Consider the following 27,283-nt stretch of genomic DNA (forward strand, 5'->3'; position numbering starts at 1 on the left):
CTACATCCCTTGTGGCCAAAACAACCCAAAAACATAAAACAGAAGCAATATTGTAACAAACTCAATAAAGACTAAAAATGGTCCACATAAAAATTTAAAAAAATATATAATTACTGAAGAAGAAAGACAATTCAGTGAAAGGCCCTTTGAAGAATTATCTTTACAGACTTACAGTTTGGCCATTGGCCATCTGCTGGCATGTAAGAACTTGTGCAAAAAGAGCCATATTTATTGAAGCCATGTTTTGAGGAGCTGGTCCATTACATCACACAGTGCCATCTTCATGAGAGCCCATAGAAGTCATGTCAGGTTTCAACACTGGGAAAAATTGGCCCTCAGATCAACCAGTTTTGCTTCAACTTCTGGACACTAAAAATCTTATAACTGCTCCTCTTTCTCTTTTTGCTCTGGTCCCTGTGCACCTCAGAGCCAAATGGATGATCTAAGCTGAACAACCACAGGGCTCCTCCCATGGCTTTTCTGTACTGGTCCTCCTCCTGCCTTCATGATGTTTGCTTGGCTTCTACTGGCCAGCTGCCCTTGCTTTCTCGCTTATTTTATATGGTATAGTCTATGTGTTCCTGCATTGTTTTTCAGTCCCTAAGTCATTTCTGACTCTCTGTGACCCCATGGACTGTAGCACGCCAGGCTCCTCTGTCTTCCACTGTCTCCTGGAGTTCAAATTCATGTCCATTGAGTCTGTGATGCCCCTGTAAGAAGCCTCAAAATCCCTATTTCGGAATAAGGCGAGGTTTAAATAAACAAGAAATAAAATAATTCCAGTGAAGGCTGCAAGCTGAACTGAACTGGGCTCATGGGGAGAGCACTGAGCAGACAAGCGACGTTCCCCTGTCGCTCAGAAAAACAGATTTCCTCAACGCTGGAAGCAAGCACTGGCCAAGATCTCCCTGCAAGAACAGAGCCATGGGACATTTTAACCTAAATCTCTGCTTGAAACACCAGGCACACCCATTTCTTCTCTGAGTGAATAAGCAGGTACTGTGATAGCGGGAGTGGGTAGGAAAAATCAATTAGGTCTCCTAATGAAGGGCTTTGTTGAGGTTTACAAAAGTGCTGTAAAGCAGACTTTTTTTTTTCCCCTGGGTGAACTTTCCTGTATGCAAATTAAATACCATTAAATTACATTCATTAAAAAAATAAAAGAGACTAATTTGCCTACTTGTTTTGATTAACTAAAATGATACATCGGCCTACGGTTTTGTCTATTTTGGGAAGAAAGTATTTCAGGAAAGTCTTCTAAATGAAATGTCTTGTACAAAAGGACAGCTGACATCTTCATTCTGAGAACTAAATTAGTCAAGAGCCTACTGACAACTGGCTTTGATTAAGCTCCCCCACATGATGGCCACACCCTTCTTGGCGTTTCCATGACATCCAAACCACACGCTGTAATGTGCCCGCACACCTGTAGCGTCGTATGAGTACATGACCAATCTATCAAGCAAAACATATTATTTTGTTAGTGGAGGTATACTTTTTTATGAAATAGTCACAGGGAAGTTAAATTATATAACTTGGAAAACCTATTAATAATTTTTAGTAAACATCTTAACACTATATACTTTTATACAATTTATAAGCCTGTGATTCCAGGTGGTCAGGCTGAAGCAAGCACATGTATTTATATTCTAGAAGCAATTTTTAATGAAAAAATTCACAGCAGTATTTAGGCTGCTTTATTTTTAGAACTGAGAGGGAAATACATTTTGTGGGTTAGGAGGTGTTTTTTATATTAAAACAAGTACCAAGAGGAAAAAAAATGGCAATCATGTACTAAAATATTGCTTTAAGAGATATATCCTGATATTCTGCACCCCACCTTTTAGTTTAGGTCAGGTTTTCAGGTGGTTCCTCTGGTTGGCGCTGTGTCCAATCATAGATTTTATCATTCTTCTGTGTCATTTCAGGGTAATAAAGGAAATTCAATCAAATTGAGTCAATCTGTCCAGGACAGTGTTCAACAGCATGGACCAAATCCTATTCTCTGAATGCACCTACCTTCTGGAAGACTTCAGTGGGAGGTGCTGGGTGCAAAAAAAGTCTTAATATGATTTCTGATTAAATAGATATAGAGCAATCGGCTTCAATCTCCTCATCTGGGCAAGTGGACTTCTCGAGATACAGGATATACACTTGTGGCTAAAACAAACCAGATTCTAGAACTAAATTTTCTCTTCAAACAAAGCATAGTTCAAGAGTGGGGCTCCATCTTAATTTTCCTTTATTTTATTTTTATCCTTAAATGTGTGTATATATATATATGTATATTACATATACATGCTATATACAAATTACATGCTATATACTAATTACTTAAGCTAATTATATATAAATCTTGTTTAAAATATTAGCCTCCTCCTACAATTAGTGATTATTATGTTTATCAGTAGCTGATACACATTTTGAGAATTGGCATTGTATAAGTATTTTTATAATAATAACACTGTGCTTCACAAAGGATTATTTTCTTGGTTTCTGCTACCTTTAGTTTCATTGCATGTCAAAGATGAGGGTAGGAAGCTATGAAATTATAAGATAATTCCTGTTCATTTTGATCTCTGGAGGATTTTAAAAATGCTTGATGTGGCAATATTTGCTAATTTAAAGGCTGTGAAATATTCTTGAAGGTGCTTATTACTCATGAATTGAGAGTACCATCTAGAGGTGCTTTGAACTCTGTTAGCAATGTCAACTGTTACGTTTATAGATGAGAAGTCTTCTCTTCCAGTGCAAGATGATATAAAATCTTTCTAGTTTTCGGTGAAACAGAACAGTTTAATGAACGTGACGGGGAAGCTATGAAGTCAAATGATCCTGACTTCCAGTGCTCATTCTGACACTTAGTAACTATGTGAATTTGGGTAAAATAACTTCCCTGAGCTCCATCTCAGGAATAGGAATAATGTACCTATTTTATAGGCTCACTGGAGTACCACATAGTAGGTGCCTAACATATAGCAGGTGCCTAAATCATGTTAATTCATTATCTTTTTCGATAATTCAGGCAAAAGCTCTGGAGGGATGAGAGGCTGAGGAGGGTAACTAGAGTGAGGCTTGGCAGGTAAGCTTTATTTTCTTTCTCTGTTGCTCAAAACTAATTATATGAACATTTTAATTGTAGGATTTAAGTAACTGGAAGGAATCAAAGAACTTCTGCCCTGTAGATTTTCAGTGTCTTTCACGTGTATAAACGTTCTCTAGCCAAAGTATACTCTGTGTCCCCCAAGAACAGAACTTGGTCTGTTTGTTCACTGCAGTATCTTTAGCACTTGAAATGTCATGCAGTTAATAGTAGCTTAATTCATTTAATTAATTACTTAGCTTCATTTGTTAGTTACTTTCAATTTAATTTTCAAAGCTATTTGTTGAGATCCTACCCAATGTGAGGCACACAGAGTGCACTTTGGACTATCTAGTATATAGAAGAAGAGCTGACCCTGATGTTGGAGGAAGTGGCCTGGACGCAGGATGATAGGCTGGATGACTCCTCAACCATCCACAGGCTACACAGTCCACATGAAGCTTAATTTATTAATTATTTAAGTCAGGGAGTCTGTTAAATAAAATAATATTGTAAGCCAGGGGTATCTCCTTTAAAATGCACAGGGGATTTATTCATTTTTGGAGAATTGAAGCTCAAGATCATGATCTAGACTGTGCATACTGTGGGGATAAGATGCTTGGGTTAGGAGCATGAGGCAGAATTATCAAGCATTGCCATAGTTTGCAGATAACCTGCTTGATGTTCACTAAGGATGTGTCAAGGCAGGGTCCTTTTGTTGGGCAAATTAGTGAGTGTACCAGAGAGGGTCGCTCATCTGAGGTGTTGTACTTTTGTTCATTATAATTCGGAAAGGTCTTAGCATCAATAATAATTCAGTATACCACTTCTCTCCCCTATTCTTGTGTCATTGTCAAACCAACTACAGACTTTATTGAGTAATTATCTCAGGGCACTTGGATGTTTCTTTATTACACTAAAAGGGCTGTGCCCAAGGAAAGAGAACACAGTTCATATGATTTCAGGATAAATTTGAAAACTGGATGAACCAAATGCTCTTATTTCCAATTTAGCCTTTGTTTTCCCCTTTGGGTACAGATAAGATGACATCTGAAGGGAGAGGCAGCTCTCAGTTAGGGAGGCTATGGGTTAGACCCAGTAATGCAGTTTAAGGATCAAGGAGAACCTCTGGGACATCTAACGATGAGTCTGAGAAAATATTTAGGACTTATGACATTCCCTTATCCCTCAAGTCTTAATCTCTTTTCAGATATCTCTGCTTATAAATTTCAAATCCACATCTAGCTTTCCAGGTTCAAGGTAGAGAGCTCTAGAAGACATAGCCAAATCCATTTGATATGTTTTAGGGAGACAGTAAATAAGCTTACAACTGGTTGATATGCTTCTGTGATATAAAGATTCAGAATGTCTCCATTCATTGCCTCAAGTACTAAAAAAATAGAAATAATAGATGATAGATAGGAAATATCAGAAAATGCTATTTTTTAAGGTTAAAAATCAGAATTTTAGAAGCTTAGGAGACTAGGAAGTAAGGCTCAGTTGGATTCATTCAATTCAGATCCAAGAAAAACAAAAATAATTTTTTAAATAATGAGAATAATATACAGGCCAATACTCAGATGTGATGTGCAATTGCCAGGTCGATTTTCAATTACATTTCACTGATGTATTCATTTGTTTCTTAATGTGCTCATCTTGCCCATTAAGAATAATTAGCAGCTTTGCTTAGAGATTTTCTGGCTTCTGGCAATGTTTCTCCCTCTCTTTTTTTGTTGACATCCATTTTTACTTTTTAGAAAGTAATTTTTGGATAATATCCTACAACTGCTATATAATTTAGGCTTCCTAAAATTTTAAAGGAAAGATGTAAACAGTAATTTTTAAATGAGTTTGTTTCAATCTATATGCATCAACAGTATGTGATTCAGTGAATTTGTTTTTCTCATAGAAAGTGGGCACATAAAATAGAAAAAAAAAAAAAAAACTTCATTCATATTAACCTCACTCAGTAAAACAGCTTACCATGAACGCCAGTTGTAAGCTCTGTTAGTAAATCAAGAATAACATTAGTATTAAAAGTAGGAAAAACATGTTGCCAAATTTTAAGGCTTCAGGCATGCTTTTTTCTCTTAATTTAAAAAAAAAAAATTAGATCTAGTTACAACAGAAAAAGGCACACAAACATAGAGCAACATGATAAAAACTGAACTCTGCCAGGAAAGTCCTAAGAGATGAAATAAAACAGGCTACCAGTTTTGGTCTGCATCCTGAAAGGACCCACTTTATCTGCGTTGTAAAGTTCTTCCCCTCCTGCCCCCTGGCACCCTGCTATATTAAACCCATTGTAAAACGCAGCACAATACAGCACTCTCAGGGCCGAGCTTCGGAGGACCAAATGTTAAAAATCCATTTTCTTGGGAGGGGGCTGTACCAATCATTTCTTTGAAAGGCCGGCAGAGTGAATACAGAATTGAGATTTCCTCTCTGATTTCAAGAGCTGGCATGGCATCTTTGCTGTTTAAAGCAAAGGTGCATTAATTAATGACAAAAGCATGGCTTCCCTTCTTTGGAAGCTCTGTAGTTTAGCTCAACAGTAATTTTAGTACAATTAAATTTACATACTGACCACAGATGCTTCCCATAGTTTGATAAAAGTTCTAATCGGTTTCTAATGCTATTGAATAAGACACCTGCTGACTTGAGAAAAACCTCAGGTTGCTGGGCCCAATCTGGAAGTTTCTGTGGTTAAAATGACCTCTTCTTCCCCAATAATCCTGCTTTTTCTCCCCCCAAAAAACATCCACTGGGGCTGAGCCAGCATACCTGACTTCCTGTTGCTTTCTGTGTTCCCTGACTTGTGGAGGAGGAGCAGAGTGAAATGATACAGTGCAGGGAAGAACTCAGAATAAAGCAGAGTGAATGAAGCAACATCGCTTATCTTCAGGAATATTTTGGGAAACTTGCGACAGTCTGAAGATCATGATTAAAATCCTGCATTTTAAAATAGGAAGCACCTTTTGTGATCTCTTTCCCTTGTGTGAAAGGCCAAGATTGTGATTGGCTGTTTTTCCTTCCTGGTTTTTTTTTTTTTAAGTCTGCCAGGCAATTAGCTGGGTGGGACTCTGTAGAGCACACAAGTGCCGCTGAACAATATTAGCTTCTGTGCTTCTGGTACCTCCTTCCTCCTGTGTGAGGAGGCTGACAGAGCGGCTGCAAATTTTATTTTCAAAAAATCATATAGCAGAGGTAGAAAAAGAAAATTCAAAAATAGGATCTAGGTAAGATGCTTCCCTCTTACAAAAACCAACACTGCTTTGGCATTTTAGGGGCCTAAAATTCAAATAAGTAGATTGCCTCTTTCGTAATGTAAAGAGAAAGCACACCAAAAAATCCAGAGCAAATATATCCTCCACCTTTCCTCTCAGTTTCTAAAGGCTGTTAACTGCCCCTGAACAAATCAGCTCGATTGCTAAAGGAGCCACAAATTATGCTTGCCTTTTTAGTTAAAGTACAGTTCAATTTTCATGAACTCTGTGTACATATTAGTAAAGCATAATCTAATATAATGGGGTTTGAATTGTAATAGCATAGCAGAAAAAAAAAAAAGAGAGATAGCTTTTATGATCCTAAATAAAAGGAAATAATGAAAAACTGATAGCTGTTTCCAGTGGGGAGATACAGGGGACTCCTCAGGAATTAGAGTAGGTACACAATTCCATGGTCCACACGGAAGAAAGGTAATAATGGAACATGAAGCTGGAAGTTAATTTTTATAAGCAACAGCCTATATAATAAATGTTAAGTCATTTATTTTATCCTGGCAAATTTCAATAAAAATAAAAGGACAAGAATGCTTGAAAATTATTATGAAACAAATGTTCTTATTGCTTTGAGTGGTCCACAAATCATAAGCTCCTTTAATAAGTATAAAAACCCACCGAAATCAAAAAAGCAAAACAAAACATAGTCATATGCAATGAATGTCATATATTTCTACTTTTTCTTAATTACTTATCATTTGTATTGGGGGGAACTCTCTTTTAATACCCCATGCTGTCTTTCTTTATATCAATTGTTACTCAGCCGAGGAAAAGGAATGAGCACAACAAGCCCGTTTTCTATCTGAATAAGGATACTTCTGATGGCCTTTTCATTCCCATCAGTTAACAGAACTTCTTTGACATCTGCAGAAATAGCAACCTGAAAAAAAAAAGGGGGGGGGGCACAGCAAACAATGAGCAAATATGCTTGTCTGTGTGGAAGTGAAGACAGGAGTGACAAGCCTTCAGTATCATGCTTCCTCACCTATTTCTCTGTAACAATCTTCAATCTTTTTTCATTTTATGTCTGCATTATTTTAATCATTCAATCAAATCAGTCAATACTTTTATCATTCCATTTGCGGGAGCCTCTATCTTGCTATCATTCTGTTCGGTAATTGCATTGTGACAGCGGATGATGGTATTCTGAGAGGCTTTCATTTGTGGGCTTCTGTTTATCTAGTAGAGCCATCATACAAGGCTGTCACTCTGCCTTTCAGCTTGCTTCTGTCTGACTGCCTGATGCCCTTCATATAACTTTGCATTGCAGGCAGATGGCTTTGTGAGGGTAATTTTTTTGTGAGCTTTGACATGCTCGCACATTGGGCTGTAACCCTGACACATTGTGTAAGAGCGACAGGTTTGTCAAATGCCAATCAGTGTAACAATATGCTTTTATTTGTAGAGACATAAAAACTTGTCTAATGCACTGTGCTGCTACATAATATCTCCTGAATACATGACTCAGAACCCAGAGAATGGGGAACGACGTTCCTGAATGGCCAATCTAATTCAAAAGAATCTAATTACTGAGCGCTCTGGATCATGTTTGTTGGTGTAATAATGCAGGCAAAACATTAGCAGCTATATCATGGTGCTCCAACTGTGATTTGCCGGGCTATTCCTGTATCTTAGCAAATGGGACTATAATCTGAAAAAAAAAAAAAATGCTTTTGCTATGGCGCAGAAAGACTGTGCGAGGCCTGGAATGTCACAACAAGCGATATTGACTACACTGAGGTAAAATGTTTCTGCTCATCGAGGCAACCATAAAATCAATATGATCCGAAAGTAAGTCAATCTAGAAGGTCTCTCAAGACCCGGCAGCTTGACCGCAGCTGATGCTGTTGACGGTTCTCTGACCCAGCAGTTGGAGGCCCTGGAACATTTTTCCTTTTGTTCCTCTCTCTGAATGGGATTGGAATTGAGAAAAGACCTACCATGAGCCCAGCCAAGCATGTCATGCCACCCCCTAGCTCACACACAGCAAGGTCCCTGAAAGAGAGAAAAGAAATGGTAGAACCCATACAAATGAGATGAAAATGGGCAGAGAGATATATATGTTACAAGAACAAATTGCCATCTGCAGTAAGAACGGCGCTACCAGGAAGTTGTAGAGACATGACGAGGCTACCTCATGTCGTTTTGCGTTTTAAAAATAATTATGAAATAGAAAAGTCACAAAGCAGGCAAACCAGTGGGGGTTCCCTCATTAGTGTTCACTGCAACATTACCACCGCTGAGCTGAAAAATCTGAGAAGGTTCCCTTTTTTTCCCCTGTCAATGGCGCTGTCTTTTAGAACTAAACTAGCTAGAGTAGCGAAAGATAATTGTTAGGAAAGGATAACACTGTTAATCCACATTCATTCCTTCAAAAACAGTTAGACAAGTAAATGAAGAATATATGTGAATGTGTATATACGTATATTATAGTGAAAGACACACAACACACACACCCACAAATACATGCAATCTTGAATTAAAAAAAAAAAATCTAAAACAAACAGCAGTATTTTGGAAAGCTGAACAGCCCCCATAAAGAACAATTACACAAGGAACATTTAGCAATTAACACTTAAATAACAATAGACCCCAACACAACACAGTGAATAAACAATGTGGGGACATAATATGGTTAAGCCAGCAAACCCAGGCTCAAGGAATGATTGGGCTCCGACTTGACCGCTCCAAAGTAAAGCGGCTCAGAGTTAAAGCTGACAGTCTGGGGTGGCACTCTGCACTTACCTTCCTCTTTGTGCCTAAATATCAGCCCTCAACGTGTGACATTCCTGCTCTGGCCCACTGCTTGCTGATTGGAGCTCCAGGCAAGCTTAAGCGCAGTGAGATGAGCAAATGCCAGACTTCTAGGGCAGCTCTGAGGCTCAATTCAATAGTGCCCTGTTCTTACTTTATATGCTTATACTCTTAAGAGATTGTCTCTCCTCCCCAATTTGGGAAGTTTATTTCCTCAGCAAGAGGGAAAAAAAAGGACAGAGAGAATCAAGGGAGGGAAAGGTGAGAAGAGAGGGAAAAGAAGAAGAAGCCAAGCCAGGACATTCGTATTCTGAAATACACATAATGAGTATTTAGTTATTCAAAGCAATTAGAAACTGGTTGGTAAATATGGACCCACAGAGCTTCAAAAACTACATATTATTGACCCAGGCTTGTAAATACATATTGTTACAACATACACCTGATCTTGTAAGTATATATTGTTAAAATGATCACTAATGGCTTGTCTGGAATCATAATGGACTATTAAGGAAGCATATATTGGATGACTTTTATAAAATGAGAATGGAAATGAAAAAAACCCATATTTTCTGAGTCTACCAAACATCTTCAGCATTTTTTTTAAAAGGAGTTTTTTCTTTTTTTTGTAATCCCGTCCACGGTTTAATCTATAGTGCACATTCACAGTTGAAAACATTCTTTTCCATTGCATGAATCTGTAATGGTAATTTATATTTTACAAGTACATATTGTTACTTTAAAATAAGGGATGGGATGGCATCTTTAAATAATAGCTGTGGGGTATTTATTTATCAAATATTCCATAGTGACTTTCCTAGCAGAACTTTAAAGAATGTCTTTTTTTTTTTTTTTTTTGACCTTTACAATCAGTAAGGATTGATTGGAGCTTCACTTTCGTTTCCCCAAAATCAAAGTGAAATAAAATGCCTTGAGTGGAAATCAAAAGCCTTTGACACATGGCAAAAAGCTTGCTGTGCAATATTAGTACCCAAAGGCAATTCAGATTTCTTTTTCAGAAGCAACATGTTTTCACCATGACCTTCCCCCTCCTTTCCTTCCTTCATTTCTTTCTTCCTTTCTTATATATACATTTAACAGTTTAATCTGAAGAATGTAATCATGGTGATCGTTAACATGTAGATACAGTACCTATAGTGGGCTAAACAAATTTTTAAGTGCAGCTTTGTACCTGAATATACCACTGTGCTTGAGGCAGTAGTAAGCCAAAACCTCTTCAGCCGGCCAGATGCCTAGAAAACACAAGAGGATATAGACTTTTTGATCACAGAAGTTTCTTCTGTAGCCACTCTCTGTAGTCATGCTCTTAAGATATGCCTTTTAAAAAATAATGTTCAGTATAAGCGATTTCAACTTGAATCAAACTTAACATAATTATTACTAGTAACGTCATATCACATGCATTTCTTTTGTTCTGGATTATAACTTTTCCCCCAGGAAAATATCCTAAATAATTTTTACTAGATTTCAATCACAACAAAACAGCAAAAACAATAACAGCTAAAATTATAAACATCCAAAGTTAAATTTTGAATGGTATTTCAGGTAGATCTTACTCTTATACAAATGAATCTTAATTTTGACCAAGTCTTTAGGATCATGAAGACCTACTGTATTTGTAGCTCATACTCAGCAAAAATCATTTCCAGGACTGAGGTTATTATACCTTTCTTGTCTGACTCCATACTAACATTTTTCATACACCTAATTATTTCCTTTCTTCAACTAAAATCCAACTGGAGTATAAAATTGAAAAATGTAAGTTTCACCAACTTTGTACATCTTTCAATTTAACAATAATACTACCCATTAAATTCTGTGGAAGAGCATTTCCTAAAATCATCATCTGTAAATCATTTGTTTAGAAAACAATAGTTTTTCACAGATGAATATGAATTGCTTAAAGAGAAGATGGATGTGCTCTTAATTTTTTTCTTTATACTTTTGGTATTTCAGAGATGATGTCAAAGAAATGGTAAGTAAAATGCTGAGAGAATCAATGGGTATACATATATTAATAAACAGCAAAGAAACAACTCTGTAGAACATTTGTTGCAGAAAAGTCCCGTCACCTGTTCTTACTAGCTCAGTCTCCCTGGCGTTTCTGGTAGAAATGACAATTTGGGGGAGAAACAAAATAAACCAGCATGAAGTGTCTGGAGTTATATTTAGTAGAAGTCAGAGAGGCAGAGTGTAGCAGTTACAATTACAGGTACTTAGGAACCAAACTCAGTTGGGCTCCAGCCCCAGCATTGCCTTTCCTAGTTGAGTGACCTTAGATAGGTTACTTAACCTCTCTGTTCCTCAGTTTCTTTATCTGTAAAATAATATTATTGTAATATCAACCTCACAGGATTGCTGTGAGGATTAAACGAGTAAAGTATATGAAATGTATTTAAAACAATTTCTAACTCATAACAAGCTCAAAGAAAAAGAAAATTGTTGTTAATGTTATTCTCCTGCAAAGAGGGATAAAAGAGTGGAAGAGAGTGTGAACCTCAAACAACTATCCTAATAATCAGAACACATGGAGAACTTTTTTGACCTGATCCTAATCATTAGCTTTGGCACTACCCAAAAGCCCTAATACCTGGCATACCTCCACACAAAAAGAACTCTATAAAGATTAAAACACATAATAAAATTCTCTGAAGGAAGAGCCCAAGACAGTTTTCCACATCAAGTGAATATAATCACCACAATGATAAGTTTCTTTATGCCTTTAGTAGGTGGTTTTGAGGATTTAAAAAATAATGATGGGGAAGAATATTTAACTAAAATTCAAGCCTTGATTAAGAACAAAAATGTGATTTCTAAAATGCATAGTCTTTTAAAACAGTTTTATAATTTTCTCTTAAAAATTATAGAGGTTGATTTTTAACTAAATTAGATATGAGAAGTTCAAAGAATAAAGTTTAAAAATCACCTAAAATTCCACCACTAGTATATAATGACTGTTAACATTTTGGACATCATTCCAAAAAAATCTCTCTAGGCATAAAGACATTTTACACGGGTGGGATCTTCTCAGGGAGGTATTCAATAATCTCATTTTGCCCCACTAAGTATGTGATGGATAGATTGCCATGATTATAAAAATATACTATACCTGCATCATTTTTAATGACTGCCTAAATATTTCATGTTTGCACCATAGTTTATTTAACCAGTTTCCTTTTGATAGACATTTCAGTTAATTTCTAAGTTTTTGATATTATGATATTATAAACAGTGGTACAATAAAGACACATTTTTCCCCCAACATATAATTTTTTTCTTCTTAGGTCAAATACCCAGAAATGGAAAATCTGTTGAAAAGTCAAGTACATCTCACATTCTGATATATCAAACTGCCCCTCCAAAAACTGTACCAAGCTACAACTCTAATAAGAGTGTTTATTTCCTCAAAACCTTGACCAGAGAGGGATTTTAATTTTTGCTTATTTGTTAAACTTTTAGGTCATCTCAGTACAGATCAAAACCACAATGAAATAGCACTTCACCCCATTCTAGGATGGCTATATTGAAAAAGTCAGACAATAACAAATGTTGGTGAGGTTGTGGGGAAATTATGTAAAATGGTTCAGCTGTTTTGGAAAACAGTCTGCTGCTGCTGCTGCTAAGTCGCTTCAGTCGTGTCCGACTCTGTGCGACCCCATAGACGGCAGCCCACCAGGCTCCCCTGTCCCTGGGATTCTCCAGGCAAGAACACTGGAGTGGGTTGCCATTTCCTTCTCTGGAAAACAGTCTAGCAGTTTATCAAAAAGTTAAATGTAGAGTTACTATATAACCGAGCAATTCCACTCCTAGGTATGTATCCAAGAGAAAAGAAAAAAATGTCCACACAAGAACTTGTACACAAAAGTTCACAGCAGCATTATTCATAACAGCTAAAAAGTGGACACGACCTAAATGTCTATCAACTACTGAATGGCTAAATAAAATGTGGTATATCCATGTAATAGACAATTATTTGGCAATATAAGGAAATAAAGCATTGATTCATGTTACAACATGGATAGAACACGAACATTATTATGCTAAGAGGAAGAAGCCAGACACAAAGGACTACATATTTTATTTTTCCATTTATGTTAAATGTCCAGAATAAATGAGGGGTGATTGCTAATGAGTACGAGATTTCTTTCACATGTGATGAAGGGGAAGGTTGGTGATGTGATCCATTTGAGGTATGTAACCAGCTTTTTGTCATCTGTGAAGTAGCTAGTTTAGAATTATTTTATTAATTTTTAAAGATTTATTTTTTTTTTATTTTAATTTTGGGCTAGTGTGGGTCTTCGGTGCAACACATGGGTTTTCCCCGGTTGCAGTGAGCAGGGGCTACTCTTCGTTGCAGTGTGTGGGCTTCTCACTGTGACGACGTCTCTTGTTGTGGAGCCCACACTCCAGGCAAGTGAGGGCTTCAGCAGTTGCAGCACTTGGGCTCAGCGGCTGTGACTCGGTAGGCTCTAGACTGCGGGCTCAGTAGTTGTGGCACAAGGGCTTAGTTGCTCTGTGGCATGTGGGGTCTTCCCAGAGCAGGGATCGTAACCATGTCCCCTGCATTGGGAGGCAGATTCTTAACCACTGGACCACCAGGGAAGCCCTAGAATTAATTTAAATGTCAAGTTTCGGGATTAATTTAGAAAGAAACACATCTGTTATTAACCTAAAGCCTGAACAAATTCTAAAATTAACTGTCTGTAGATATTAAGAGACATGAGCCTTTAGCCAAACATGGGTCTCTCTAGATCACTTCCATTCTAGAGCTTCTTGCTTTCCCATAGTTTGTGTTAGAAACAAGTCCTGGGACTCTGACACACAGTAGCCAATGGGCAACACTGCTGACTCCTCTTTTGACTCTGACAGCCTGTACTTGCCCCATGATGACAACAGACCTAGCTCTTGGAGCAGAGACATGGCTTTTCTGTGATCTGCTGATATCTGGAAAGTAAGCAGCAGCTCTCTTTACCTTCCCCCAACTAAGTGATCATGTCTGTCATGCAGAAGTCAGAAGCAAGGCCTCTCTCAAACCTGAGACTCAAATGGAGAGGCCAGCACATCCTTAGCTAGACCACTGACTCTTCTAGAAGAAACCCACCAGTGGATATTACTAAAATGAAAAGCTGCTCATGCTGGAACAGGTATGTAAACCTCTTGGACTGTTTTCAGTGTTTATGATCTGTCTCCTTTTACTTAAGCATTTCTGCTTTGTTGTGAACTCAGAGTGGAAATCTGTAAGAAGATACAGAATGCTCTATAAATATTTATTGGGCATCTACTATATTTCAGGCCCTGTGGATCAGCAGGGAGTCATATAGCCAGGTCACTGGAGATTCGGTTTGGTTAGGGAAGAAAACTATTAGACAAACAATAACACAAATAATGTGCCTAATTATAAATGTAATAAATACTCTGTAGGAAAAATAGAGAGTGCTTCTGAGAACCAATCATAGGGGACTTAAGCTGGTTGGAGGGGAGGCTGGGAGGAGACCATCAGGGAACAGGTCTTTGTAGAACTAGTAGGCAGGCTGAGACCCAGAGGATGAACAGGCGAGAAAAGGAGGAAGAGGGGCCCAGAGCTGGAGGGAATGGTCCACAGAAGGGGAGCACCATGAAATAAAGCTTTGCAGAGAAGACTTTGATGCTCCAGGAATGCAAACAGGGTCCAAGAAGCTGGAGGATAAATGAGAAAGGAAGAGGCAGGACAAGATGAGACAAGGGGGTGCTCAGGGGCCAGATTTCATAGGCTTCAAAGGCCATGTTAAGAATTTTAATTGTGGACTTCCCTGGTGGCTGGCTCAGTGGTGGGGAATCTGCCTGCCAGTGCAGGAGACATGGGTTGGATCCCTGGTCCAGGAAGATGCCACATGTCATGGAGCAGCTGAGCCTGTGTGCCACAGCTACTGAGCCTGTGCTCTAGAGTCTGGGAGTTGCAACTACTGAAGCCTACGAGCCCTAGAGCCCACAATAAGAGAAGCTGCTGCAATGAGAAACCTGTGTATCACAACTAGAGAGTAGCCCCCGCTTGCCATAACTAGAGAAAAGTCTGTGTAGAAACAAAGATCCAGCACAGTCAAGAGAGTGAATAAATAAATAAATGTTTTAAAACTCCTTTAAATAAGAATTTAAAATTGTACCTTAAAGTAAATGATACATTTTAAGTGGCAAAATGGTATAGTCAGATTCACATTTTAGATCATTCTGACTGCTCTGAAGAGAATAGGCTGAAACGGGGCAAGAGGAGGTGAGGGAAACTGGGGAGGAGGCTACTACAGTTACCTAGGTCAGTGCTGATGGTGGCTTGGGTGATGGTTAGTGGAGATGAAGAAAAGTGGAAAGATTTGAGCTATATTTAGAAGGTATACTGACAAACTAATTATTAGTTAATTAGATGAAGGGGGTGGTAAGAGAGGGAAGTGTCAAGTGTGACTTAAGTTTATGGCATGAAGAATTGGGCTGACGATGTATACCAGATACATACAGGATTTTCCTTCAGCTTTATATGAGCTCCTCCTCAGGCTGCATTCATGGTACAAAAACACAGCTGGGGGTCTGGGGTCTGATTCTGGGCCTACCACTAGCAATCTATGTGGTACTGGGAAGTTATGTAGCATTTGTGAGCATTAGCATGCTCATTCATAAAATACTAGACTTGGGTAAGATTATGCGAGGGAGGGGGATTCAAGCTATAAAAAGCTACAATAAAGAACCTTATCTCATGCTCTGGAGCTTGAATACTGGCTCTCACTGGCTGTGTGACCTTGGGCAAGTACCTAAACTTTTTAACTCTCATTCATTGAACAATTATTGGCAGTCAGGCTGCTTCCCTGATGTCTCAGCAGGTAAAGAATCCACCTGCAATACAGGAGATACAGGAGACGTGGATTCGATTCCTGGGTCAGGAAGATCCGCTGGAGGAGGAAATGGCAACCCGCTCCAGTATTCTTGCCTGAAAAATCCCATGGACAGAGGAGCCTGGAGGGTTACAGTCTAAAGTGTTGCAAAGAATCAGACACGACTGAGCTACTAAGCAAGGCCAATTCTAGGAGGTGAAGATACAGCAGTGATTAAAACAAAGTCTGTGACCAAATAGCTTTAATAGAGGCAATAAACAAAGTAGTTCTAGATAGTAATAAATGTTGTGAAAAAAAAACCATTAATGAAATAGAAAACAACTATAGGGGTAGGGGGGTTGCCACTTTAGACAGCATTGTTGGGTAATGCCTCAGTATTCTCATTTGTGAAGTACAAGCAAAAACAGTACCTCTTCATACCGTTGTTGTGAGGAATAAATGAGATAATGCCTATAAGGCACTTAGAACAGTGTCTGGGAGATAATAATTGTTAAAATAATGTTAGCTATTGTTGTTGCTGCTCTTGCCTTTGTTATTATTTTGACATTTGTCTATCCAGGCAATTTTATCAATCTTGATTATATGTTTATGATACTTTCAGGGAGATTATTATTGCTAATGGACAACCCATAAAATCAAACCAAAACTGAACTCTGGAAAAATTTGTCCCAGCTAAGGAAACTTTGAAAATCAATCATAAGTAAGAATACTATATATATAATACCATATATATGTGTGTGTGTGTGTGTGTGTGTGTGTGTATATATATATATACATGCCATATATATATAGAGAGAGAGACAATGCTTGTTCTGTCTGCTCTGGCCCATTAACAGACTTGCTCTGAACAGTAATTATGCAGCGCAAGCCTGCCTCTGTGTATGGAGTCAGATCACGGAGAACACGAGTACATCTGGGTGAAACGTGATGTCCAGTGTAGCCCTGTACCGTGAGTGGGTGGAAGCTTGCTCTGTGATGTTCTAATGTTTGTTGAATGCTGACTGCTGGCCAGGCACAAGGTAGATGAGAAAATGGAGGCACTGAGAGGTTGAGAAATCTTCCCTCAAATTAGGCAGATATTTTGCCATTGAGTTGGAATTTGAATCCAGGTAATCTGTTCTAAAGCCATTATTCTTAACCTCTGTGCTATACTGCCTTCCACTAGATTGCAAAATCAAGGGCCAAATGAATTGTTTTGCAGTTTTCTTCTGTTCCGGGGAAGCCAACTGATATAGATAATGAGCATGTGGAAGTGAAGGGACACAAAAAATTGCCCAGGTATTTCAACAATATATTCTTCTAGAACTACACACTGGGTTGGTTTATAGGTGTGATTTTATGAGCAATGCATTAAATTTTAAAACTTAAATTTTAATTCAGATACCTATTAATTTGATGATTATGAAATAAGGGAAAGCTGAAAGGAGCCCCAGCTCCAGCATAAACCTGAAGCAGGGAGAGGAAAAGTCTTTGGCGCTCATTCCCCAGACCTCAGCCTTCAGTCTGATGGTCAGTTTTAGAGCAGATGCTGCAAAATCAACTAAGTGACGAACGAGAAGTGGAGACAGGACCAGGAAGACGCTGCAGCACTGCTGAGAAAAAGGAATACACTGCTGCCGCAGCCACGGCCACGGTTCCACTGATGCAGACAGCAAAGGACTGGGAAGACAGCTCTGAGGCTTATTAGCTTTGTGACCTTAGCAAGTCACTTAAGCTCTTCTTGCATCACCTCCTTATCTGGTAGTAATAATACTGTCTACATTGTAAGTAGAGATGAGAGTGTAATAGGGAAGAACAAATCTGCCTCCAAATTGGATCTGTTTCTTTTACTTTAATCTTTGTATTTTATTGCTTTTGCTACAAGTTAAAAATGTTGCCTATAATGTATAGGCAACTACCTGATATATACAGTATAACCTATCTTCAAGGCTCTGATTTTTAAAAGTATAACTCTTTCCCATTCATATAGAAATAAAAAATTGCAGAGAAAAACATTTGTCCTGTTGGAGGTTTATAGGAACATGATGACCTAACCTACCTGGACAGCTACAAGAACAAAGGATTTAGAGACCAAGAAGCTTGCAACAACCAACCACACCTCCTCCCCTTTTAGTATAAAGGAAGACTGAGTTCTAACTCAAGGAAGATGGTTCTTTGGGATACTAGTTCACCATCTTCTCTAGCTGCTTTTTAGCTTTCTAAATAAAGTTTCAATTCCTTGCCCCAACAACTTGTCTATTGATTTATCGCCCTGTTGTGCGACCAGCAGTAGGCGCTTGGATTCTGGTAACATGAAGATTGAATGAGCTATAAGAGGACCAAGCAAACGCAATCAGTGTTTGTTGCTGTTGTTGTTAGGATTACTTTTTGAACACTTACTACCGGGCAAACACTGAGCTGTGTACTTTATATGTATTATCTCATTTAATCCTTAAAACAACCCCATAAGATATGTACCATCGTTACGGCCAGCTAAGGGGCACAGCGAGGTACACCAAAGCACATAAGGTTTAAATGGCGTCAGGGTTTGAGCCCACCTACTCAGTTTCTAAAGTCCAGTCTTTTAATCACTACACTAATTGCCTCAACCCTGGTGACTGGCTCAGCAATCAAAAGAACTCGTTTCTGGTTCTCAGAGCTCAGTTAACAACTAATTTTGGGACTTTGGACAAATCATATTTGGGCTCTTCGTTGTTTAGACGCTTAGTGATGTCTGGCTCTTTGAGACCCCCATGGACTGTAGCATGCCAGGCTTCCCTTTCCTTCACCATCTCCTGGAACTTGCTCAAACTCATGTCCATTTAGCCATCAAACCATCTCATCCTCTGTCGTCCCCTTCTCCTCCTGCCTTCAATCTTTCCCAGCATGAGAGTCTTTTCTAATGAGTCAGCTCTTCTCATCAGGTGGCCAAAGTATTGGCGCTTCAGATCAGTCCTTCTAATGAATATTCAGCGATCTAGTTTCAAGAATGAATTGGACGGGTCTGGGACTCTCTTAGTGGTCCAGTTAAGAGTCCACCTTCCAATGCAAGGGACACAGGTTAGATCCCCGGTCAGGGAACTAAGATCTCACATGCTGTGGAGCAACTAAACCCACACATCGTGACTAGAAAGCACATGTGCTGCAGCTCAAGAAGCCTGTGCGCTGCAATGGAGACCAGTGCGGCCAACAAATAAAATAACTTTTTTAAAAAAAAGAATAAATTGGAAGGGTCAAATTGATTTTGAGGACTCTTCCATCTTTAATAGCTATAGATCATGGCATTTGTGCATTTCCAAACGAAAGCTATAAAATCATCAGTGAGCTTTACTTTACAACATTTTAGGTTGAAGTTGGGTTGGTTAAAATGTTTTATTTGTACTATAATCCAAGAAAGGATTCAAAGGATTTTAGAAAGCATTCAAAATCACCTTAGAGATCAAGTCTTCATCACACATCCACTTTTACAAAATTAGAACTGCCTTTGTTAATTAAATCTCACAGCTTCAGAAAAGAACTACTCTACATCTATATATTGTAGCTGTGATAGCTTTTTATTTACTTAACCCAGGCAAATTTCTCAAGTCCAACTTTTCCTTTTCCAGTACTGAGCACTGTTCTCAGATATATGCTGTGTTTTCCCCCTCAAACATATTTCCTCTCCCTCAGAATAACTATCTTTTGGGAAGAAAAAATTCTCCTGCAGTCTCAAAGCACAGGTAGAAGAACATCTCCCAGCAGGAGCTCTCTAGGTGAGTAAATGCTACATCGCCATTGGTCAGAGAGGATGTCAGAAAGTGAGAACAGTCATTTCTGGAAAGGTAGACCCAGAAAATCAGACCAGAGAGCTCCTACCAGCAGGGAAACCCCGCCTGGGCTCTCCCTGAAAGAGCACATCCTTCCCACAGACCTCCCCGCCACCCCCCCACCCCCGCCCCCCCGCCAAAAAAAAGACAAAAGAGGGAAAAGTTTCATCGCCTGTTTTACTCCAAGTAACATCCTTCCCCAAGATGCTCAGGGTCCTCAGGGTGGAATCACACTTTTAAAAATAGGGATATGTTGTGTCTTGGACCATCATGTAAGAGCCATAAGGTGTCAAATAGAGTGAAGCGAAGAGGAAAGTATTAGAAATAATTTTTAGTGTTCCTTATCTTAGGTATCTAACCACTTCACCCACACAGACACACCCTTGTTACATGGCACTCTAAAGGCGAGTAAGGAGGGTGTGATCCTTCCTGAGTTACCTGTGAATCTGATTTCTATAGTAGCTTCCTGTTTTTTGGGGTCCAGCTTTATCTCACTTCTCGGTAAACACTGTGACTGAATTCCAAACAAATTGAAAGCCTTGTGTTCCGTGTGGAGTGCATGCTCTGTGCATTTATGAAAGTGCCCCCTGGAGAGAAAATGGTATTTAGGAGGTGCGTGCCACAGATGCCAAAGCCACAACGTACATTTATTAAATGGCCCTGGCATTAGGCTAGTTAGGCAACATAACTTGTTTATTTAGCAGTGTTGTTTGGAAGACACCCATCCCAGCATTTCAAAACAGCCTTTTGTTCCAAATTCCCCCGCTTAGGAAGGAGAATGAAGAGCACTATGTCCCCTTCTTATAGCAGGAATTGCCTTTAGCAAGTTCCAAAACGTTAACACACCATTCAGCAAACTGACTTGATAAATAAGGCAACATGTTGTTGAGGTACAGCCTAAATCCACTTTAAATAAACCCTTCTCTGCTATTCTAGCTGCAAGTAAATGTATAATGTTCAGGTACCTGAAAAAAACAAAACCCAATGAAATAGTATGAGAGTTGGCTGGGGATCTCAGCTGTGCAAAATGGCCAAGGCCTTGTCCTTCCTGTCTCCCTGCTCATCATTATTCATTGATATGAAGGAAACATGATGGTCTGCTCTCCAGAAATTTCTGCTGGTGCATGAGCTCGGGCAGCTCACTGCAACTAATGTGGAAATGGAGTGCGAAGCACGTCCTGGCTGTAAACACTGGGGTCTTGCTCTGTCGGGGCCATCTACAAATGGCTTCAACCAACTTGTATGATTGTCTTTAACACCTTTTTGTATTTTTTTTTTTAAGAAATGAATTTTATTTCATTTTCCTTCCCCAGTTTTCAAATAGTCATTAAAAATTAAACAACACCGGGAAAAGCCTTTTGTGATTATAGCCTTCATTCTCCTGCAACAAACTGGATCTATAAATTTACGTACCATTGTAGATGTAAATTACAAAATTTATATTCAACTATATTAAAACATCTATTCCAAAAATGATTACCAGTTGTGAAAAGCAGACAGGCTTATCACTTGCTGTCAGTTGTTCATGTCTAGTTAAGCAATAATGTGCTAAAACTGCTCTTTTGTTTTGTGTAAGAATTTTGGCAATAGAAGAAATGAACACTCGGTTAATAAAAACTCAGGCTGCTTTTTGCTTTGATGGAGGAAGCAGCTGCCTGTTTTCATTTGCTGCAGAGCAGCAAAACCCATCAATATAATAAGCAGCTTAGATGCATCCATCCACAGCATCTGTAAGGATATAGGGCTATTCGCTCAAAACCAATCCCTGGTTTAATTTTAACAAAGATGTGTCTGACATATTTGAAAATGCATTCTAATAGGTCTTGAAACATGAACAATTTCTCTTTTTTTAAAACACTTTTATGGATTTGAAATGGTAGTATATATAGCTGAATGATAGCAGTGACAAAAACTAGTCCAAACTGTGAGGCCATCCTAAAACAAGGGCTGTGACAAGAGTAAGCCAAGAGGCAGTTATTTGGTTCCCTTCAAAGTGGAAGTAATTCATTTAAATGTGATTTCATTCAATTATTCATTCAAACAAATATTTACTGAATCCTTACTATTTACTGTATTGGGCTAGATATTGAGACCACATTTCCTACTCTCAACAAGTTCACTCTTCAGGGGAAAAGATGAAACACAAAAATATAAGTAAAACAATGCAGTTAGCACAGGGATTCACATAAGCATTTTTTCTACTACCTTGTTATTTTTCAAACATTCAAATGGACCTAGAACATGGCGGAAACTAAACATAAAAATTAAAAATCAAATACTGTCTCCTCTATTATATAGTCACACATTTTGTTAGACACACCTTTAAAAAAAAGACAATCTGATGTAAAAAAAAATTGAATTATGTTTCCACACATGTCAAACGGTTTACTAGCATAGCTAAGAATTATCACACTTTGGAGTGAAAGTTTTAAGATTTTAAATTTTGTTTGGACAGCCTCTAATTTCACAGTAACCATTAGACACTTTTACATGATACACCACATGGCAAGCCTAATAGAAAACACAAGCTTGAAAGCAACTTACAGTGTGATATAGTATGCTGTGGCTTGTAAACAATGCAAAGAAATGATTCTATTTTATTTTATTTTACTGCTCAGTGGCATTCCCCAAAGTCAGATAATCCTAAATCCTCCTCATTCTCTGATTCAGTATCAGACAGGAGAGCATCTCAGCATGGTCAACCAGGGACCTGTCTAAATGGTCAACATGAATACAGGGTGAGCCATCAGCTTCTCAGGATATCAAATTTAAATGAGCACTCATCTGGAGAAACACTGAGAAAATGCTCCCATAAAAGTAGAGCTAACGGCTTTCTTATTCAGACATGCTCCCTGTAAAACACACATACCTGGATTTTAAAAATAAACTTTTATTTTGGAATAATTGTAGATTTACAGAAAAGTAAAATGTTGCAAAGACCGGTACAGGATGTTGCTGGATACCCTTCACCCAGTTCTTCTCATTGTCAACATCTTACATTGGTCAAAACCAAGAAACTGACAATGGCACATTAATGTTAACTAAATTTACTGGTTTGTTTTTAATGGAATGGTTACTATTCAAGATGAGCATTGATGAAGCTATCTGTCAGAAGGTCACAAATGAAACCAAAAGAAGGATACTAGCAACTTACTTATTTTTCCTCCCTTAATTCTCTTCCTTCCTCTTACGTGACTCTAAAGAAATTCACATCAGATTTAAGAGCTAAAACAGGACATAAAATGTATATACCTCAGGGTTTAAAATAAAATCTGACCCCATCAAGAGAACTGTTGCCAAGTGAAGCCTTGGCTCCCCATTCTATTGTTAAATGGGCAGAGTATTATTTTCTAGGTCATTATTCACACAGAAATTCTGATTGCCCCTATTCAATTAATACTTTCATATCACAGTGTGACATGGACCTTATAACCAATCTGTGGCAGCGTGAGTTAAGAACCATAAAGAAGTCAGAGGTCATTATTTTTTCACCCATTCAGAGTGTTTATAAAGCGTTCGCTGTGCACCCTTTCCGCTCTGTGCCTGCTTTCTCCTTTTCTCGGCTCCACTGCCTAATGGCTGGGCACAATGCTTCCAGAAAACCATGGTTTATGTACTAGTTAATGGACTTTCCAGGTGGCGCATGGTAAAGAATCCGCCTGCCAGTGCAGGTGATGCAAGAGACGCGGGTTCAGTCCCTGGGTCAGGAAGATCCCCTGGAGGAGGAAATGCCAACCCATTCAGTATTCTTGCCTGTGAAATCCCATGGACAGAGGAGCGTGGTGGGCTACATACAATCCATGGGATCGCACAGAGTCAGACACGACTGAGCGCACGCACACACATGTACTGGTTAATAGCAGTCTCTTCAGCAGTATGTTGGCAAGACACCTTTGGAGAGATTCTTTCTGTTACAACTGGTGGTTCCCATAGACTGAAATGCATTCACCCCAAATTCATATGATGAAACCCTAACCTCCAAGGCGATTATATATAGAGCCCACAAGGAGGTAATTACAAGGCCCTAAGGGTGGGGGTCCTGATATGACGAGATTAACACCCTTATGAGGAGAGACTCCAAAGGATGCTCTCCCCAACCCTGCCCCATGCTCACACAATGATGTCTTGTGAGGATACGGCAAAATGGTGACCACCACAAGAGAAGCCTCAGTGTAAACTACATTGGCATTCAGATCTCAGACTTCCAGCCTATAGAACTGTGAGAAGCCACCCAGTCTTTGGCATTTTGTTAGGGCAGCACACACTGACCAAGACAGTGGTCAATGCTTGGTGCCTGATGTTGGGATGAATACTCCCTCTCAAGCCCCCAAACATTCTGAGCTGAAGGAATTCCCCACCTGCATTATAGATAGGGCCCACAGGGCAGAGACAGCAGTCATAGCCCTGGTGCAGCTGCTCACGTTGTCCACTACTTTTTCCCCTCCCTTCCCTTCAGTTTTCCCTTGGTTGTTCCGTCGCTCTGTCGTGTCCAACTCTTTGTGACCATTTAGCCAGCTCATCTTCCCTCCTCCTCTTTGATTCCTCATCTCATCTTACTTTGATCTCCTCATCTCATTTCCTCCTCCTCTGCAGTTTTAGCTCCCCTTTTCCATATAAAAGAATTCAAGGGACTTCCTTGCTGGTCCAGTGGCTAAGATTACATGTTCCCAATTCAGGGGGCCTGGGTTCAAGCCTCAGTCAGGGAACTAGATCCCACATGCCTCACCTAAGAGATTGCCTGCCACAGCTAAAGATCCTGCATATCGCAATTAAAGAACTCGAATGCCTCAACAAAGATTGGAGATCTAGCAAGCCGAAACTAAGATCTGGTGCAGCCATATAAATACATAAATTTTTTTAAAAAATAAAGTATACTTCTATCTACTATGCATTTATTTAAAAAATTCATAATTCTTTTAAGTTTTAAAAGCAAACATTAATCCTTCTCTGATGAACAAATTTTGCTGATACTACCTTCAAGCTTTCATGAAAATACTTTGATCTGTGTCTTTATGTTGTCTTTGAACACGAACTCCTTGAGGACAGGTTGCTCACTGTTTGATCTGTGTCTTTATGTTGTCTTTGAAGACAAACTCCTTGAGGACAGGTTGCTCACTGTTTCTCTACTTCTCTGTGGCATGGTTACATGATTTATGTGAAGGTATGCTGGATTCACGCAGAACAGTAGCAAAATATTCTAAACCTGGAACTCATAGCAATGAAAAATAAACACCTCTTCTTTTACAAGATCTGTGTGCTGAGCTTTATATGAGGTATCTACTCAGGACCAGATTCTACCTGGTAATGCAGTCACAGGTCATTTCCAGTGTGGATAAGTTTCTAATTGTGCTCAATCCACTCTCGCTGGCTTTCTTATCTATATCCACAATCTGCAGAGCTGGCAGGACAATTATCACCAGAAGACAGAATAGATGCCCTGGGGAGTAAGACTGTCCAGGGCCTGAAAGGTGCATGCTTACACATTTCCAGGCCAGTAACAAAGAATCCACATTCAATAGGCCATCTTTCTCTAAATCAATCCTTTCGTTTCGTTCAGCAGAGCACGTGTCATGGGTGCTCATATCTGGGGCTTATCTGTGGCTATCTACAAACATGCAGCTCTCTAATCACAGCAGCCTGGAATGAGTCCCAGAACGGGTCCTTTAAGTGACTTGAGATACAGAAAATGATTCTCTGTGTTGCCTTTTTTTGGGGGGTGGGGCCCTTCCCTTTGCTATGATAAAATTTATAACCTTAACCCATATAGTACAGTGTTTTCTCTGAGAATCACAACTCCTTGAGCAGGGCCTTCAAAATATACTATTTGAACCGAACTATTGCTCTGAACTTGACACCACGGTTATCTTTCTGTTGAGAAAAATACAGAAATTCTAGAGCTGTTATTTTGTTACAGGCCCTTTCACACCAGGACACAAAAGTGTTCTTAAGTTGAGATCAAAGTGCATGGGCTAAGTTGTTGAGAGCGGAGAAGTCATCATAGTCTCTGTGGACTCATGCTGGACTTCTCAGGATGGAAAAGAGATTTCCTTCTCTCTCCAGCAGCAAAGAGTTCATGTTATCGTGAACCCCATCATGCTTCTGTTGGTCCTACCCTCAACAAATGATTGAAAAAAATGGCTTCAAACCCACAGAGCTGTATTTAGGCTGGACTATCTTTTTTATCGGTTTATGCTGCCCAGTAGCACTAAAAAGATTTTTGGCTAAGTAAATACTATAGTAAAAGTCAAAATTCATACCACAATTGACATGAAAAACAATATTTTGGAAGAAGATGAAATAGTGTTTAAATATGATGAGAATAGTTGCTTACTACTTTTCATGGATGCTTCAGTGAAATCTCAATTTATGAAGTAAGGCCTGCAGAATTAAGGGGCTTGCTTAGCTAGATACTGACTGAGCCTCAGTTAGAACTGCAATTCCTAACACCTCCCCGTGCTTCTCTTTGCAGAGTAAGAGACTTGAACAACAGTGTAGGAAAGACATGATTTGAATCTGCATTTTGTGAAAAGATTTCCATCTTCCAGGTGGAAATCAATGCTTGAAGAAATGAATCCCACTCATTTCAATTCCCACATATTCAGAGACACTTCATATTCAGTAAAAGTCCTTCTGGTTTCTCTTTCTCAATCAGCAGTTTTATGGAAACACTCACACTCTTCAAACCACAACTGGTGGAAGAGGCTATAGACACATTCTGTCGCAGCTCATCTCATATCAGAACCTCTGAGCTGAGACCAGGAAGCAATGTACAGTCTTTGGAAACCCGTAACCCCTTTCCCTGGAATTACAACAATTATGTGCCTTGCTTTATAAACTTGAGCTTCTATTTGTTTTCAGGAAATTTATCAACTAATTGGTCACTATTCTTACTTATTCAAATGTCTACATGTAATTCGTCTTGCAATTAATCTGTTTATGGCAGATTCCAACCATTCTTTTGATTACCGGCATTCTAATCATAATAAAAGAGTCTTTTATTTTGTTGTGTCCAGGGAAGGGAAATCATGTAATGTATACAATTTCTACACACAACGCAGCATTGAGAAATGTAATTTTCTTGTGTATTCTCTTCTAAGAATATTTTCAACGTTTCTGGATTGTCTTCGCACTCAGGGACAGGATTGAAATCTCCACTTTGGTATTTATCTGAGGCTGTGATAGCTCAGTCGTCGGCCGCCAAATGCCAAGATAGGAGGAATCTCATCATCCAGAGCCCAGCTGCATGATGGGCGGTTAATAGATATATCAAACCTTAGGATATATGCTAAGCTGAAGAGATGATTGGTTGGTTGATACACTGATTGATTAGCATAGGGAGAATGGGTTTCTTCTTGACAACCTAAGATTATGCTTCAGCTAAGCTCAAATTGCTTACACCTCTTCTATTGGGTTTAAAATTACAGTCCTGTCATCTAAAATCTCTCTTCAATGAAATTTTTACCATATATAAAAATTAAAGGGAAAAAGAAAGTAGGAGCACTG

The 27,283-nt window shown here is 38.9% G+C and overlaps 1 protein-coding gene across 2 annotated transcripts in view; it reads right to left on the reverse strand.

Annotated features, from left to right (window-relative positions):
* Nucleotides 1–27,283, reverse strand: part of CAMKMT (calmodulin-lysine N-methyltransferase) — a 410,220-nt gene that overhangs the window by 49,110 nt on the left and 333,827 nt on the right. For both annotated transcript variants that reach the window (XM_061155491.1, XM_061155490.1), the window contains exons 4-6: nt 10,310–10,370; nt 8,304–8,358; nt 7,180–7,243 (exon numbers count right to left, since the gene is read on the reverse strand). In XM_061155491.1, the coding sequence (XP_061011474.1) occupies nt 7,180–7,243; nt 8,304–8,358; nt 10,310–10,370 (180 nt within the window). The remainder of the gene's footprint in view (nt 1–7,179; nt 7,244–8,303; nt 8,359–10,309; nt 10,371–27,283) is intronic.

Source organism: Dama dama, chromosome 11 (assembly GCF_033118175.1).
Source record: "Dama dama isolate Ldn47 chromosome 11, ASM3311817v1, whole genome shotgun sequence".
Lineage (NCBI taxonomy): Eukaryota > Metazoa > Chordata > Mammalia > Artiodactyla > Cervidae > Dama > Dama dama.